Source organism: Aotus nancymaae, unplaced genomic scaffold (genome assembly GCF_030222135.1).
Source record: "Aotus nancymaae isolate 86718 unplaced genomic scaffold, 86718_ANA_hifiasm-v0.15.2.pri h1tg000016l, whole genome shotgun sequence".
NCBI classification, from domain to species: domain Eukaryota; kingdom Metazoa; phylum Chordata; class Mammalia; order Primates; family Aotidae; genus Aotus; species Aotus nancymaae.
This window is the reverse complement of record NW_026988428.1, coordinates 55,717,693-55,736,787: the sequence shown is the minus strand read 5'-3', so window position 1 is coordinate 55,736,787 and position 19,095 is coordinate 55,717,693. Positions and strand designations below refer to the sequence as shown.

The following is a 19,095-nucleotide window of genomic DNA, read 5'->3' as shown; positions in this document are numbered from 1 at the left end:
ATGGGTCAGGAGAGGGCTTTGAGCTAAAAATACAAAGCGAGTAGAGAACATGGCCCAAGAGGGAGGTCTGCGAAACACCAACGCTGTGGAGAGGCCTCTCCTTTTTATCCCAAAGCTGCAATCCTCTGTCAGACCGCCTCACTGGCAAACTGCTCAACGTTCCTCTGCCATCTAGTTCTGAGTTCATTTTATGGCTGTCAGACTTTTATTTCTGAATCATAGCTCTGAAGATACTCCTCCTTTAATCAGAAAACTTTCTCTTTTTCTGACATAGTTCAGTCTCTTTGGATTGAATTCAATCTCTTTGGTCCTCTTCTTCTACCCAACATATCCGATATTCTAAAATCCAAGACTATTTTCCATTCCTTAACAGGAGTGCGTTATTTTCCTACCTGCATACTTTTATTGGTTCATGCTGTCCCTTTCACATGGAATTTTCTTTACTCTAAAATCTACCTGTCAAAACCTTCTTCCTTCACTCTTGACGATATATGCTATTTCTTTCTTTAAGAGGGAACTCCTGTACTTTATCAAGTCTTTCTTAAAACGTTTATTATATTAAGTTCTGACATACATTTTTGTGTAGTGTATGCCATAGCCTCATCGATACTCAGTCCATTAGTGTTGGAAAAAATCATCAGAGCTCCATTAGTGCTGTAGCCTCAACATTATGTTTTAGTAGAGCATATAACTGAACAATTGTCTTTCCCCAATGCTCAAAAAAAGATTAAGTTAATGACAGAATTTTCTGAGTTTTCAGTTTACCTACTGTGGTTGGCAGCTTTTAGGGTGCCTCCCCCTCTCTCTTCCCTTTGAGCCCCACCTCCTTGGTGAAATTCACACCTTTGTGAAATCCCCTCCCCTTGAGTGTGACATGGACTTATGATTTGCTTATTACAAACAGAACACAGCAGAGGAATGAGATGACCTTCATTTACTCATGTGGTGTGTCACTGAGCACTGCCAGAAACACAATTATTTAATGCAAATATTGAGACATCTTTTATACTTTGTTAAACTATAGGAATTACATCTGGAATATCTGTATTCTAGTACTTATAACTCAGTTAAGTTTCTTCATACAAAGTTTGCTATATTTAAAGGAGAGCTAAACGTAAAAATACGTATTTTTTGGTTTAGATACTGTGCTATATAAATGGAGCTCCTATCCCCAGTAAGTCAGAAGGTTCTTGCTCTCATCAAGGGCAGAATATATTTTACTTGACATTCTTCAGTAGTCAAATAAAAGTACTTTTTGAATTTCTATGAACATAATGTCTAATGTCTTATTTTGTCCCCTATATGCTGTGTGATTAATATGCTATTAACTTTTGGGTAGGACAAATCAGTCAACTTTAAGAAATATCTGAACTATATTGGATGTGTATAAATTTTCCTCATTTTTAATGATATTTTAAAAATTTTATGTGGCTAAGAAAAGTCACTTGCAAATACAGAGCCGTATACACCCTTCCTTCTTTTTAGACTGTATTTGTGTTGGGCTGAATGTTTCTTGCTGGCCTTTCCCTAATAACACTAGGTATAAAAATGGCCTCATTTGTAAGCCTTGTCTTATATAATGCATTCACTTTCCGCTGGCCCTTGTGGTTCATACTGTTCTTGGTGTGCTTTTAAATTTGGTGCCATTTTTTGAGTGTGCATTGTTTTCAGAAAATCAGTTTTTTGTTGTTGTTGCTGTTGTTGTTTTTCCCTATAACTAATGTGAAGTCAGCAATTCCATTTTCCCCACTCTGAGCGCTGTTGTCATCAGCTGTCCCTGTATAATGGCTTTTGATATGTCCCATTGTGACGCATTGGACCCTGTCCCTAGTTAATCATTCATTTTAGGAGACCGATTCTGGGCAACAATGGTGACAGTCTCCCTTCGTTTTCAGTGTTCAAACCTTTGGCCATTCATTTTTCTCTATCGTTTGTTGTGGGCTGCAACTTCCAGCCACATTAAAACTTTTAGCAGGGTTAGCCTTGCCTTGTTTCTGATCACCCACAGAGAATTCCCTTAAATACACCCATAGCCTGGGAACTTGTAATGCTTAGGAATAAAAAATCAAAACTGATAGATCCATCCCTCTTTATACTGTTTCAGAGCCTGATTTTCCCATGTTTTGTACGAAAAGAAGCAATGCCTTGAAACTCTTTAAAAATGTTTTCAAGTCCTTACTTACAAAGTGTCCCTAGAACGAATTATACTGAAAAGTACTTGTATAGAACCCTTCCCCATGGGCCTTTGTAGATACATATAGTGCTTCAAGAAATCAAGATATTTGTGAATAAACCTGTAACAATGCTAAGTTCATATAAGCCTATACACGTTATTTTGTCATACCTTCTTTTAATTGAATAATATCCCATTGAAATGCATAGATGGGGTGAGAGAAAGAGAAAGGACAGAATGGGAGTCAATATAGAAATATCTTCAGGAGATATTTTGACACGTCTGAATCTTCTTGTATCTGGATAGAACCATGCCCAAAATATGGGAACTTTTCACCCAGTTGTATTTTACATTTTATATTTGTTGAAGTAACAAAGAGAAACTTAGAGAAAAATATCTATTACACTAAAGTTATTGAGATTTTATAAATAGCTTATGAACATGTATTCATATATGTGAACGTCAATAATTATATGTATATAATTTATAGCAAAAAAAATACTATTACTTCTTATCTCACCAGAACTTAACTAGTTGTTGTATTTTGCCCACAGAACAGAACTGGGGGAAAAGATTCTTAATGTGTTAAATTCAGCTTCGATCACAGTCATTTTATCCCTGATATCTGCATGGCTTATTGACTTCCTAAAGCCAGAGGCAGGAAAATGCATTTTTCTTCATCCTCCGCACAGGACAGTACAAATTTACATGTGCACACTCACGCTGGTTTAAAAAAGTAACAGAAAAAGAATAACTTCAGAAATAAACATTTTGATCAGAGCACTACATTGTTAGAAATGGCAATAAGGGACTGAATAATTCAAAATACTCATCTCCCTTTGCTTTATACTGTTTTATTAACAAGTGAACTGTTCTAGTATTGCCGGAAACTTTCCACAAAGTTACATTTTGGCCCCTGATCTTTTATTTGAATGTGGAGAGGTGGAAAATGCATAGTTCATGGTTATCATAATATATCAAAAGATATTATGAGATACATTCATGATTATATGTAGTATATCATAAGGAATATTCATCATTGTAATAAGATATATTCATGGTTATTGTTAGATATTATTCACTGAGATTGATGCTTTCCATAAATAATCCAGACACTGAAGACAAGGCATCTGGGGCAACTTTTTAAGACAGCTGTCATGGCATTTCAGTACAAAGTGGAATAGGTCTGAGAGAACTGGATTGTCTCTTGAAGTGGAATGCTTTCAATAACTAATATTGGCATTAGAGTGTCAGGATCAACAGTGACTTTACGTATGCAGTTGGAGGCAAACTAGGAAGCAGAGCTTGCGGGCTGCTTGTCCCTGGGTCTTCCGCATGGCAGAAGGTTATGGCAGCTGTTGGTTCATGGCAGGGTGCACAGAGGCAACCTCAGGGCGCTTGCTGAGAGTACAGAGACCCTCGAGTTCTTGTTATTACTAAGCTTTTGCAGTGGCAGCGGTAGAAGAAGAAGGTTTTCTGTGTGAAACTATCCAAGGATCATTTGAAAGACATAGGTCAACATTCTTGATAGATGCAAATTAAATTCCAGTTAAGGCACACAGATTCAACATATGCACAGAGACAAAATGGTATAGCGGAAAGCAATTTTAAAATGAACGTCTGGTCCCTGCAGCAGTAAAATCCTAACACTGGGTTCTCACAACTTGTGGTGACGTGTAGGCTATCAGCTACCTCTGTGATTGGGACCTCTGTGAATAGGCAATATACTGTTTTTAAGACTCAAAGTATGAAAATTTAAGAAAGATTATAGATTTGGAAAAACTATTACTGGATGGCTTCCTGGAAGAAAGAAGTTGTGGGGAGAGAGTAACAGAAGGAATAAAAAGTCTCTTGGTTCACAGGCTGAAATCCATAATGTTATAGGATCTTCACAACAATTTCTGTGGTCTGTTATACCGCTCAGTGGATATGTTGCTTAGTGAATATTGGTCTTGTTGCAAGGATAATGTCCTATTTGAGTCCAAAATAGCTCACACATCTCTCTTGTGTTTAGTAATAAATTGCCACCAACCATCAGGTAAAAGTTCATTTTGCAAGATTCCAGATGGTGCATTTAACACCATTTTTAAGGCTTCCTGTAACTAGCTAACGCATATAGTTAATGCAGCTATAGCTAAATTCCAGTATACTTTAATTCTTATATGTAGGGTCTCCCCTTCCTATATCCACAGGTTTTTCCCCTTCTGGCATGTTTTTCTATTTTTCAGAACCCAGAAGTTACCACTGGCAGAATTTCAGTCTCAGAACTATGTCAACCTTTAAAGATGCAGCATTGTGGCTTTTGAAAAAGTCAAAATAAGTTTAAAATAAGTTTAAATTGTTGATGAAAGCAGTGTTTCGCTTTGTTCTCAGATACTCCCTAAATTCCAGCATTGTTTTTTTCTTGTGGAAGTTCATAAGGAAAGGCTTGTACTTGTTTTGTTTCTTTAGGAAATGCCTCCAGAATTTTATTTACTTTTGAGATTGTCTTGGTAAAATGAAGGGTTGTTATGCCCTCTTTTGTCTTAGCAAATTAAGCGTCACACAGAGAGCAGGATAAGGGGTCCTGAAATCAAGGGTAGACACAGATGATAAGCATCATGTCAGAGGAGAGACATTTTTTGCCACTAGATATAAGCCTTTGTTTGATGCCAAACTTCGGATCACTTAGTTGGCATAGTAGGAAAGAATAACGTTTGCTAGGGATAATTTTGTCTTATTTTTCTGAAATTTATTTATTAAATAAATTCACGTTCATGAGCCAGTTGGGATGCCATATTAGGAAATTCAAAGTGCTGCCATATAAACTGTCTAGTGTTTGTTTATTTTGAATTTATATATCCTCTTTTCCAAGGAGATTTGAAGATGCTGTGCAGAAAATTTTAAATCTGTTAAACAATAGACAGTAAGTTATAAAATGTGAACCCCTGCCTGGGTAGGTTATAATCTCCAAGGCCTTTTAATATACCCAGATAGAAGCACTGGCAGTTAAAAAGGAAAAAAAAATACCTAAAACATGAGATTCTCACCTGGCTGGATGTCAAGAATGAGAGATACTTTGTAAACACCTTCATTCTTTCGGACTTGGGTGTGTTTTTATTGTGACATTTAACATCAGATAGATAACTTGTCATAAATTGCTGAATACTCTCTCGTATTATAGGGGAATCAAGAGTCAAAGCTACTCAGGCCAGTCATTGAAATGAGATTTTCACCAGGACTGGTGTTCAGACAGTCTTGGAGATAACATAAAAGACAGAGACCCACCCAGAAACGCAAGAGTTAACATTGTAGATCTTTGTAAAGGTATTAAAATCTCTGAATTCAAGTGTTTCATCCTGCAAAGTAGAGAAAAGACGACTCAGTATCTATAGCTATGAATTATCCTTGAATTTTGATAACTGTTGCATTCTCACTCGTAGACCCAATATTCGTAAACTTTCATTGTGAAATAACAGCTCAATACCCTTTCCTGGCCGTCTTTTTCTAATCATATGAAAACTCTTTGTGATATTTTACATACTGAAAACTAGGGATTTATGTGGTTAACGTTCCCACTCCTAGCTATTTAAGTACTTAGAATTATGGTTTTCCACCTTCCTACCTGTGTGACCCTCAGCAAGTAGATTAATGCTAAGTTTCTTTCTCATAGTATTTTTTCTGAGATTTAAATGAAAAAAGTATATATAAAATACTAGAAATAATATGTAACCCATAGAGGCTGTTTTATTAGTACCTACTAACACTGTTGCTACTGGTGCTACTACATAATACAATATTTGAATATAACATTTCTGTATAGCTAATACCTGGCTGTATTACTCATCTCCATTGAATAAAATATTGTGAAACAGTTTTTTAAAATATTAGAAATACATACCCATTTTAATTACACTTGGAATTGGAAAAGAAGTTTGATAACGTTTTGTAAGATCTTTTAAAATTCAGTTTCTTTAATTTAAAATTGCCACTGTTGCCTGGGCATGGTGGCTCATGTCTGTAATCCCAGCACTTTGGGAGACCAACATAGGTGGATCACTTGAGTTCAGGGGTTTGAGACCAGCCTGGACAATATGGCAAAACATTTCTTTATAAAATAACACAAAAATTATCTGGGCATGGTGGTGGTGCATATTTGTGGTCCCAGCTACTGGGGAGTCTGAGGTGGGAGGATTGGTTAAACCCAGGAGGTTGCTATGAGCCAATACTGTGCCACCATGCTCCAGCCTGGGTGACAGAGTGAGACCCTGTCTCAAAAATAAAATAATTAAACTGCCACTATTTGGGAATAAGAACATAATGTAATTTTTGAAGAAGGAGAAGTTGTCACTTTGAAATAAAGGAGTAATGCTTATTTTTAGGGAGGGTGGTTAATAGCTTTTCACTGATAGTTAACCTACATATATATTCAATAACAATCATCTAATATTCATATGGAAATGCTGTTTTTAAAGAAATAGGTAGTAGAAAAGGGTGAGACTATTGATGTTGTGTGCCGCTGAGGACTACCTCTCAGAATAAACACCATTACTCCTGTCCAGAAGACAGTGCTAGTTGTGATCTGGCAGCTGGTACAATATGCCCTTGCACAATTCTTTTCCTTCGGAGAATGTTCTGAGCAGTCAGTCACTTGCAGTTCCAGACCCACAGATGCTGCGTTTTCACAGTGCAGTAGTTCCTGAAGTTCTTGACCTGACCTGCAGCACTGAGAATGCAGTGAGAATACAAAAGACAATCTTAAAAGGCACCAGACCTTCTTGGCTTGTTGAGTCATTTGCCGGCTATGGAGGATCTGTTCATTATTTGAAGCAATACTGCTTTAGCAATATTTGAGGGAGAGGGCGGGGATTTTACCTGTCGTGGTTAATTGATTTAGCTTGTGGATCACTTGTAGTAGTTAATGAAATTCCATTTCTGTATACCCACGCTGCAGTATTGGGCTGCTTTTTAGCTCATGCTACGTGGAGAAAGAAGAGAACAGTTTGTTTTATTGGAAAGAAAGAAAAAATCTGAGAATGGGAAGATTGTAGAAGATGAAGCTCAGCACTGATTATTTTGAACAGAAAGAACCAGTGACTTAAAAACCATAAGTTCTGTGCTCTGTAATGTACATTACATTAGATAAGCCTCCTGGCTAAGGAGTATTAGTCACTTTCAAAATTTTCACCGAATTATAGGTTGGATCCACAGTTTTAATTACAAGGAAGAAATGTAAGCAGATGAATAAGAAAGAACCTAAATTGTATTTTAGTTTCCTCTAAGTTAAAGCTGTAAACCACTTAGCATAACTACCTTCATATCTCTGACTGTCAAATACAAAAAATTCTTAATTCAACTAACTGGCAGCTTGTAAATAGATTAGGGATTAGCTGCAGGACTGTGTGGGTGTGTGTGTGTGTATATATATATGCGTCTGTCTGTCTGTCTGTCTGTCTCTGTCTATGTAAGGCCATGTGGTGTCTGCAAATGTCCAGTTGGCAGTAATTATAATAAGAAATAAAAAAGTGTATCGTTTTTTCAAACTACTTTTTTCTTAAGAACAAAGTATCTGGCAGTTACAGATTTGCTTTCTAGATAACTGTGAAGTGATAATGCCTTAGTTAGGACAAGAAATCTACAGAACATATTGGCTGCGTAGGAGAGTGATTCTGTATTGCTTTCACTGCCCTGACATTTGACATGATTGCTACTATCAGAAAGTTGAATTACCAGAATTCTCAGTGAGAAAGACACGACCACTGCCTTTCACTTCTTCAAAAGTATTTTCCTCACTTATTTGTGAGTTTTGCATTATAAATATCCACATATGCTTATAACTAACAACTGTGTAAAAGAAGAAGAAAGAAACAAGTTCAAGAGACACTGGTCTTAGGACGTGATTTTTGCTAGGTCTATTCAGAGTTCTCACTTCTTCACCAAAGACATAATTTTAGAGAAAGACACTGCAGAACGGACCTTGTGGCTTCACTGTCAAATAGTCTTAAATTTCCTCATTTATCAGTGAGGAAATCTCACAATAATGCGACAACAGTTACCTTTTTCTATTGTGTTGTTTTGCAGTGTTCCTACTGAAACATTCATGAGAAATGATGAGGCAGGTGAATTTTGATGATGATATCTTAATGAAATAAAACCAGCTTACAAAGAGATATTTCTTCTAATTCAGAAGCTAAGTGCCCTATGATGGAGTCTCGCATAAATCTTGGTTTGGTGTTCAAATGAAAGATTACTAAGTTTTCAGCACCGTTTTAGGATATTTTCTTTCTCTGATTTAATTTTTCTTTATTCTTTCTGTGAGTGCATCAGACTTTAAGGATGAGACATATCCTAAAATAATGCACCAGGTACAATGAGGTTTTTACTTAATGTTCATTAACAAAGATCATGGGCTTTATACTGCACACAGGTCCTGATTCATATAGTCTATAGGCAGCATATTAGATACACCAAATAAAAGGTACCCTGTAAAAAACAGTATTCAAGGCCAGATGTGATGACTCATGCCTGTAATCCCAGCACTTTGGGAGGCAGAGGTGGGCAGATCACTTGAAATGAGGAATTCAAAACTAGCCTGGCCAACATGGTAAAACCTTATTCTCTACAAAAAATGCAAAATTTAGCCAGGTGTGGTGGTGTGTGCCTGTAATTCCAGCTAATCGAGAAGGGCAAGGCAGGACAATCACTTGAACCTGGGAGGCAGAAGTTGCAGTGAGCCAAGATTGTACCACTGAATTCCATCCCGGGTGATAGAACAACATTCCATCTCAAAAAAAAAAAAAAAAAAAATCTCCAGAACCTCAAAAAAATAGTGTTAGTTTCACTAAACAAAATATCATTCAGTGAGGACGAATGATTCAGAGCAAGCAAGTCTTTACATATTCGTACTTCAAATGTATTCTGTCCACAGTGCATGCAGTTTTTAATGTTAGGATTAAAGTGTTTTGGGGTGTCTTAGATAGCCAGTACATGCATTGTTTCTCCAATTTTCTATGTTGCAGCAAAGACTTTGAATAGATACATGTGCTTAAACAAGAGGGTATTGAAGGAGAAATGTGAATTTGTTGTACAGGAGAATATGAAGGCCCTCTTGCACTAGAAAATAATAGTAAGGAAAAGATGTGCAGTCAATAAAAGAAACCTTGGAACAATGTATATGTTGCTCTTTCTCATATATATATATAAAATTTATAAGTTCATATATATCTTATACATAATAAATATATTCTATATATGTCTGTGCTAAACTTTTGGTGACTATTTCTTATGGCTAATGTAAAAACTGCAAACTTGGGAAAGCTTGGGTGTTTCCTATACTTCATTATGTCGATGGAATTCCATATTTTACCTTATGTGGATGTTAAGACCTGATGTGTTTTCTCAAAGAGGAAAGGTTTCAGAAAATGCAGCATTAGGCCAGTTGTAAAACCAAGAGAGATGCACTGTGCAATTTTTGTAGATTAGATTTTCCTAACTTGGGGTTTCTTCCCTGTGGTGTCAGAGGCACTTTGTGTGCAGCAGGTGAAACTTTGTTTTCAGGGGAACATGTTTACCTTCAGTAAAATGCAGCCACTGTAACAATCTAGTCCATCCAGAGATAAGGGTTGTAGTGTTGCTTCCCCTTTTGATATATTGTTAGCGATGTCAACAGTGTAGAACTGTTTAAACCTGCCAGATGCTGTGCATTTTGATGACTCCATTCCGTGTGCCACACATGGTAGAAAGTGTGGAAGGGGCAGTGCTTCTTAGAGTGTGGGCACTTGCATGGAGGGATTCACATTTGCTTATGAAATAGCCCCCTCTGAGTTTTAGAAGCAGAAACGAAACTAAAGTGCTTTCTTGAAGTGTTTCCATGCATCCATGAAGAGTGTATTACATTTGATACTAATAGTAGTTACTGAGGCAGAAATCAGGTAGAGAGAAGAGAAATAAAGGAATAGCTCTTTTCCTGGTGCTATTTCCTTGGGATGCTATTCTGAGCGTTTAGGGGGAAAAAACAAAAACATGAGTTACTGATGAGGCAGCTGTAAACAGGGGAAGTGACAGATGTAATGAAAGTCTCAAGGCCTGTCCTAGGAGAGGTCCCAGCACTGGTCATGTGAGCATTATTTACATGAAAGCGAACAGATGGATATATTTGATCTAATTCTGTGGGGTCTCTACCATCAGAATTCTGTTAGTGTTTTGAATCTGCACTTAAGAACACATGTATTTCTGATGCTTTAGCAGCAGCAACTTGCAGATCTTATTTTTTTCGCAGGACTTAACGTTGTCAGAATAATGTTATAAATGGTGCTTTATTGTTTAATGTAGCTGTTTCCATTGTGTTGCAATTTATTTTTGTGACATGATGATTTATTTCACTAGACACAGTACAGAACAATCAAAAGAGATAAACTAGGTTTGATACTTTATGCTGTTTGAGGAGGAGAGAGGTTAAAGAACTTCACATAAACAACCCTTTTCTAATAGTTTGGAAAAGTACAATTTTCAGAAACTGATGTCAACATGCCATGCCAACAAGATGGTGAGATTGGTCCCATCGACTTAAAAACGTGGTAATAAAAATGGAAAATCAGCAAATCTTTGCAGTCCTGCCAATACTGATATTGATATATAAATGTTCACCTTCTGTAATATTAAGGTCTGTCTCTAATTTATATAATCTGTGAAGATTCTTCCCACCTCCTTTTTTTTTTTTAAAATAAACTACATGACCAGCCCTTAATACGTTGATATTCTTCTATCTCTCACAGTCTTTTCAGAAGTATTTGTATATTATGTTGAAGATTCCTTTTATAGCTACAGCCTACCCATGCAAATTTGAAAAGAATTGTTGTAATAGATCTACAGAATGTAATAGTTTATTTAACTGACTTAACTTGCGACCACTATAACTACCTCATGTTTAAGATCACAATAATTAGAAAGCCTTGGTGAAGACCACAGGCAGGTTTGTCTTGAAGTGGGTGAAGCTTAAGCCATTCTCTGGCCATCATTGAGAGCTAGCAATGTGATCATGTGGGCATATGTTTTTGTTAGAGTTGCAAATTGGTTATTATCACTATTTGTATTCCAACTCTGCTTCCGTCACATGTCACCTTATAGCTATGGTGTTGAGGTGATGTGGCCATTTGAGAAATCATGTAATGGAAAATAGATCTTGTTGTGTTAAGTGGGATATATTGATGTGATCTGCAGTCCCTTGTTATTATTGTAAGGTGACAACATGTGATGTCAATGTATCTCACTCAACCCAATGAGATCTATTGGGTCTACATTATAGTCACTGTGGCTATGTTATTAGTAGCTGTTCCATCATGAAAATGTCTCCTAGGAATAATCCTACAGCTGACTCACTTGTTAGTATAACACTAACACCAGGTTTTAGGGCCAGAGGTTCTTCTCACGTCATGAGACACTTGAAGTAGGCAGGTAGTGGAAGAGCACCTGGGTTTGAAATAAATGAAGCCAGAAGCTAGTCTATGGAAATTTCTTCAAAATGCTACAGCTCATAAGAAACTTGATTGCAAGTTTTCTCAAACTTGGTACACACTGAAAATATTACATGGCCTTACCAAACATCCAGCTGTAAAGATGGAAGAAACTTTTCTAAACTCTCAATAACAACAAGAAGAACAAAATTCTATCAACTGTGTCAGACAATAGATTATCTTCTCTTATCTCTATAAAATTATCTTTGTGAAATTGTGGTCTATGTGAAAAAGTCAAAACTTTGTCTTTCTTTAAATACGGTATCCCAAATCATTAAGTTTCAAGTCTCACAAACCTTGTGTCTTCCCCTAGTAAGGTCTCATTTTGCAGCAGGTGAATAGGTGCAATGTATCTATAATCCTTACATTGGTTTACAACTGTGATGAATAAACCATATTTTAGATATTCTTTAAATATTGAAAAGCATTTGGAAAAAAAACTATGCAACTTTAAATAGATGTTCAAATAATTAATCCTTAAGTATTTGTCTTTTTGGTGAGATTCTATTAAACACTGTCCAGTTTTCTTCACCGCAAAAGAATCCCTCAATTTGATGAGACTGAGTAATACTGATCATATTGATGTCAGTGATTCTGACCCTGGGCTGCCATTGATCTTGGCACCCTGCCACTATTCATCATTTCCGGTTCAGGTAAGAACTAGAAACAAGTATGTTTGAAATGCAAGTCACTGTTAGCATTTTTCCTTCTCCTTAGTTCCAGTCCTCACTTCCGTCTCTCTCTTGGATTCCTCTGTCAAGCTTGTCATAGTGCCTTGCTCAGAGCAAGTGCTCTCTAAGAGTTTATTTGGTGAATTATAGTAGTTATTTTATTTAACTGCATGTTATTGTTACTTCCACCTCCACCCATCCGTAAGCACAGCTACAGAGCAGAGACCATGGTGCATTCGTTCTGGCAACCACAGTAATGCATTTTGTATAGCCAGTACTCAATACAAGTTGTGATGGTAGTGATGGAGGTGGTGAGACTGTTCTACAAAAGCAGAGTCTGGTTAACCAGGTTAATGTGGTAGTTTTTTGCTCATTTAGGCAGTATGCTTGTCACCTCACTTCCTAATTCCAGGCATTAACTATCTAACCATACTGAGCCATACTCTATTAGAACTTATATATGAACATACTATATTAGTAACTTAGAAAGTGTTGCAACTAGACTCAAATCTTTTTATTGAGTATGATTTCCTTGAATTTCTTGCTTCTGTTTTCTGTTTCTATATGCACATTTTATGTGAATAAGATGAACATTAGTGGATTTATCTACATCTCTTCATTTCTATTCTACAGCAATAGCTCCTTAGAGTAATATCTGAAGTTATAGTAATTTTCTTCATATCAGAGAGTTTCTAACTATGTTAATGGAAGTTAGACTGGTTGCAGAGACATCCGTGAGAACTACCTATGCTGTACCATTTAAACAATTTATTTGATCTCTCTTTAGCTTACCTGCTCATGCCTTTGGAACATTGATGTTGACCTTGTTGGAACTTTGTCTATAATCATGATAAGTCCCTCAATAAAATCTAACAGAAAATAACATTTAAATTTCCAAGTGATTTATTAACACTTTGGATACTTGTGATGTGCTGGGTGCCTTTCTTAGCAAAGAGATACTCTTATGACACTATAGTCACGTATTATTTCCTTGACTGCCCAATGCCTAATGATGTCATATTTTTTAAATAATAAAAGGAAAATAGCAGCATAAACAGTAGATAATACTGAGCACTGCCTATTGCCTGATACAAAGAGAGGAATAATCTTTGAAAGCAGCAAGAAAGAGTAAAAATTCATCAGCCATCAAACTGCAACCCTGTTTTTAAAAGTAGCTATGTGAACTCAGCCCTGTGTCTGGGCTTCTGCTTCCTCATGTGGAAAAGCAGGACCCCTGTTTCTTTACCTGACCTACTTCTAATCATCCTTTAAGACTTGCCTTAGTTATCCTTTTGTCTGGGAAGCTGTTGCTGACTCCTGGAGAAGGCTGGGCCCTTCCCTTGCTCTAGGAACTTCCTGTGCATACTCCACCAAAGCCCTTAAGACATTCTTTTGAAATTATCTGTTTTTATATCTCTTCCTCTTTATAGCATGAGTCTATCAGGAGCAGGGACCATGCCTTTGTACCACCAGTGTGGCTGGGGGAGGGGCCTGGGGAAGCAGGAAAGGAAAGTTTAGAGGAACACAAGATGAGTTCATATTCCACCTCTGAACCTAGATCCTGGCTCCAATGCTGACTAGTCGTGTAGCCTTTGCCAAGTTACTTAATTTACCTACGTCTTGTTTTCCCTTGTGGAATGAGGAGAATAATGGCTGCCTCATCAGTGCTATTGTGAGAATAAATTTCAATAATATTTGCTAAGCTCCTGATAAAGTGCCTGACGTAGAGAAAGCACTTAATTAATGCTTTTGTTACTATCATTAGCCAAATATATTTTTGTTGGAATAAACCTAACATTGCATTATATGATTTTTAAGGTACTTTTCAGATATTAGTCTATGGTCATTCCACTCTGTTTACTAAAATATCAACATAAATACTTTTAGTCTTCTGGATTTGGATATGGGGATAAAATGGCCATCTGTTAAAAACAGTATGCTTATGTTGTCTGGGCGCATTGTTAAGAACTGTGAAGGGTCTGAGATTTTTACCCTGTTTTTAAGCTAATACATCAGCCTGCATGATTTCATGAGTGCTGACAGAAGACACTAGACCTTTGGATCACAGACAAAGGAAAGTTTAGTACTCACAAGGAGAGTAGTAGACAAGGTATTAGCATTTGTGTGGGTTTACTGAGCCCTGATTCCCACATGTTAACTGAAAGAGAGTCTGGTGATGTTTATACTTCAAGGGGAGAAAACTTGAGCTTAGGGAACCCCAGGCATTTATAATGCACAGTAAGCATGCCTGACCTTTGGCCCTGAGTGAGACATCATCCTTGTGATACTGGATGGTAAATAAACCTGGCTTTTGCTCTACAGGAAGATAATATCTCTATCTTCTAAGGCTTTCACTATAGGAATGCCCTAAAGACCATCCTGAAGTCTTTCAGGAGTCTGTTCAGGAGCAGGGACCATGCCGTTGTACCTAAAGGCCTTCGATGACTTTACTCATAACAAGTACAAGTACACCAAAGGCCTTTAGGTACATAACAAGGCCTTAGTATCTAAAGGCCTTCGGTGCCTTTACTCATAACAAGTACGGGAACACAAGAGATGCAGAAAGAATGGTCTGTCAACATGGAAATTTGTATTTTTATGGATTAGGTTTATAACTTTCATCAGATTTTTTAAAAAGTTATTTATTTATTTATTTTTGAGACAGGGTCTCACTCTGTCACCCAGGCTGGAGTGCAGTGATGTAATCATGGCTCATTGCAACTTCCACCTCCTGGGCTCAAGTGATCCTCCTGCCTCAGACTCCCCAGTACCTGGGACCACAGATGCAAGCTGCCGTGCCTGGCCAATGTTTGTATTTTTGGTAGGGAGGAGGTTTCACCGTGTTGCCCAGGGTGGTCTCCAACTCTTCAGCTCAAGTGATCTGTCTGCCTTGGCCTCCCTCTTCAGATTCTTAAAGGGATATATGAAAGAAAAAGTTTAAGTTTCTAAGTTCAAAGTCATTATTTAGATGGTTACATATCTAAGAACTTAGCAAGAAAGATGCCTCACAGAAGACATCATGAGACAGAGAATGAACCGTGGCAAAGAATAGAAGGTTTCTCTAGAAGAAGAGATGATTAATTATTACACTTATTGAAAAACTTAGCACATAAAAAGAGAACCAAATTCACTTTTAAAGATTGGATATGCAGGTGGCAGGGAGGGGCTGCACACTCCCTGCTCACCCGCCTTTTTTTTTTTTTTTTTTTTTTTTTGGCAATACATTGTTGCAAGGTTTTTGATGTGTGCTATACATAACGGAAAAGTCAAAGGTTACTCCTTTATTCACAATTGAATTTCCATTTCCAATTCATATTACTGAAATGTATGATTCTGACTTTCTCCATTTGCATCGTTTAATTTTTAACATTCTTATAAGCAAACTATTATAAATACCATGACAAATTATTTTATCCTTTTAGCTCAGTAATGGTGACCTCTGTCACTTGAACCAGTGTTCAATGTATCGTCAAACAGCAAAGATTAAGGCATAGGGCATTTTATGGAATTAGTGACTGACTAAGAGCTGATAGTCTTATGCCAAACCAGTCATTAGCACCCAGAAAATGTTACACTCTGAAAGCATTATTATGTTTATGTAACAAAAGTAAGAGACAAAAACAGATGGCTTAAATAAAAATACTGCTAATCCAGGGTTTCTCAACCTCAGCACTGTTTCCATTCTGGATCGGATAATTCTTTGCTGTGGGGAGCTGTCCTGGGCACCGTAGAATGTTTAGAAGCATCCCTGGCCTCTACCCACTAGATGCCAGTAGCATCCCCCGAGTCATCACAGTAAAAATGATTCCGTACATTCCCAATGTCCCCCAGAGGCATAATCACCCGAAGTTGTGAAGCACTGTGCTAATACCACTTTAAAAGTGAAAACAATATTCTATCAATGAATAAGAAGGCACATAGAGAGTGTTGCATAATCCTGATAAACATTCACGGCCCTGGAAAGAAATTAACGCTTCCGTAGTTTGAGGGATTCCAAGGTTACCTCTTTGCCAGTTCTTACTCCTGAATGTGATCTGTTATAGAGTGTGGAGGGCAGTACAGAGGACTGGACTTGGGTTCTTGCCTTTTTCCTGCCGCATTGGAGTTCTGTGATTTGGGGTCTAGTCAGAATTTTTCTGAGTTTTTTCTTTGTAAGAGAGGGATCAACCCTGTCATGCCTACCATAAAGAGTTGAAGAGCAAATCAGATCGCTTAAGTAAAAATGACTTGAAAAGCCCAAAGAGATCTATAATTTCTAGGACAAGAAAAAGTAAAATGATTTTAAGAATTTCTTGAAAATCTTAGAGCATTCCTTGAAATAACTAGAAGAACCCTGGGGCATTGCAATAAAAAAAAAAAGGATTTGAGAATCACTGTTTTTGAAGATGCCCTTTAGCCCCGCTGAGCTCGCGCTTCTGTGTTCTTCTGGGTTGCCATGTGCTGAGTAGCCGTGACAGAAGGCACAGTTGAAGGAGTGGTGGAAAGGCTTGGCTGACAGCGGCAAGGAAGCAGCCCTCAGTGTTCAGAAAGCACAAGTACTTTGTTCATATTTCCTCTGTATCCAAGAAGTATCTGTAAATTGAGTCACTCGACGTTTTAAAAAGCAGAAGAAGTTAATATTGTAAACTTACCAAAAATGAATATTGTTGCTTTAAATAATCATATCTGAATTATGTTGTGCTGTTATATGTCATTTATTTATTTTGGCATTTCAAAACGAGCTTTATTTTCTTTTTTTTCAAAACGGGCTTTAAATACTTATCAGGGTGCCACACAAAGGAGCTGGGGTGAGAACTTGGTTCATGTGAGTGTGGGGCTGGGGTGCCCTGAGAGAGAAAAAGGGGACCCATCTGTCAGGGCAGCTGGGGTGCCCCACCCCCACCCTGGGACTAGGGAGCAGAGTAGAAGCCCTCTCTGGAGGGTCCCAGGGCTAACTGGGAGCCAGCCCTCCCTTTGAGGTAGATCATCGGCGAGGGAACCGAGAAGCAGCTCCCACGGTGGCAGTGGCTTTCTCAGTCGTACTGCTGATAGCTGGGATAGCCTGGGGCTGGGGTGCTGTCCTTAGGGGGCAGCTGGCTGGGGTCCTCCAGGAACGGTGGTGCATTTCGGAACTGCTGGGCCGTGTAGCGAGTGAGGAGGATGCCGATACCCTCAATGAGGGCCAACAGGATGCCCCCCATCATCGTTGAGCCCATCATGGCCGATGGACCACTGCTGGCAGCCAGCACAGCCCCGGTCAATGCTCCACTGGTGATAGAGTTCCAGGGATCCTCCTTGCCCCGAAGCCTCACCAGGCCACAGTCGATGGTGGAGAACAGGCCCCCCGACACTGCAAAGCTACCTCCAATCTGGGGGGCTCGGATCCTCACCGCGTTGGCACTACCTCTCAACTGGTGCCGAATTCCAACAGGAGCATTGTGGAAACTCTTGATGGCCTGGAAGACTCCACCACCGATGGCACCCATAGTGAAGGCTCCTCCACAATCATCCACAATTCGCCGTGGGCAAGGCTCGCGAGCCTACTACTCCACGGCGCTGGCGTCCGGCCGCGCAGTCAGACCACGCCCCCCGTATGTCTTTTATTAACGAAAAATGCCTTGTACATTTTATTTAGCTTTATTTTGTGTCAAATATGAACGTCTTTTCTCTATCTGATGCTATAACTTTTATTAAAAATGCAGAATTGCAACAAACTTTTCCCGCTTTCAAATATTTAGATCCAACTTTTCTTGCCTGAAACGAATATATACACCTGAACTTCGAGGGCTAGAATAATCTAGTCTCAGTTTAGAATGGGTCTTAAAGCTAGATGACCCAATATCTAGTTTAGTTCAAAAATCCTATTTCCAGAACTCTGACAGATGGTTATGAAGTCAGTCTCTGATCTTTTACCTTGCCTTGGTATGGTATATATTGGAATAAATTTGCCAGTGAGAAAACTGAGGCATAGATGGGTTGACTGTATCCAAGATCACTTGGATAAGTAACAAAGCCAGAGAGTGACCCGTTCTTTCTGTATCCACAGCCCTTCCTTACACCCTAAATCATTTGGCTTCCTTAAGTTTATTCCATGGCTGGATAACTTATTTTAAAAAGTTATTTTTCATAATGCACTGAGATCTGTGTCCCCATAATCCTGCCATTAAAAACAAAAACAGGGCCAGGTGTGGTGACTCACACCTGTAATCCCAGCACTTTGGGAGGCTGAGGCAGGAAGATCACTTGAGCCCAGGGATGTGAGGTTGCAGTGAGCTATGATGGCATCACTGTGCTTGAGCCTGGATGACAGAGTGGGATCTTGTCTCTAAACAAATAAAAATTACATATTTATAAAACTCTCGTTCTTTTATCTGGAGCATGAGACAATCTATCTAGTCTCACTCTTCCAAATGACAACCCTTCAGGTATCTGATTGTACTTAATGACTGGCCCTCCCACACTCTTAAATTTAATCTTTTTCAAACTGAATGTATCTTCTCCTCCTAATAGTACCCGATTTAGCACAATTGTCATACACACTATGCTCCGGGTTGATCTTTTCTGACTGTTGAATACCTGTCCAGTTCCCTATATATAGGATTGAAACCAGTTCTGGGACTTGTGTTTGAAATATTGCCTTACCATTGGTGTTAGTGTTACCTATATTTGATTGGACACTACAATTATTAATTGTATTCCCTTTTTCTCCTTTTTAACTGCCACATCTCATTTTTTGCTTGCATTATGATTGTCAAAAATTACAAAATCTTGTGATTTCTCT

The 19,095-nt window shown here is 38.2% G+C and overlaps 2 protein-coding genes across 6 annotated transcripts in view; one reads left to right on the top strand and one right to left on the bottom strand.

Annotated features, from left to right (window-relative positions):
• Window positions 1-19,095, top strand: part of SOX5 (SRY-box transcription factor 5) — a 1,022,042-nt gene that overhangs the window by 256,096 nt on the left and 746,851 nt on the right. The gene's annotated exons all lie outside the window — the stretch shown is intronic.
• LOC105720529 (mitochondrial import inner membrane translocase subunit Tim17-B-like) overlaps window positions 17,348-19,095 on the bottom strand; it is a 118,948-nt gene continuing 117,200 nt past the window's right edge. The window contains 1 exon segment of the mRNA XM_064376797.1: window positions 17,348-17,911. Coding sequence (XP_064232867.1) covers window positions 17,348-17,911 — 564 coding nt within the window.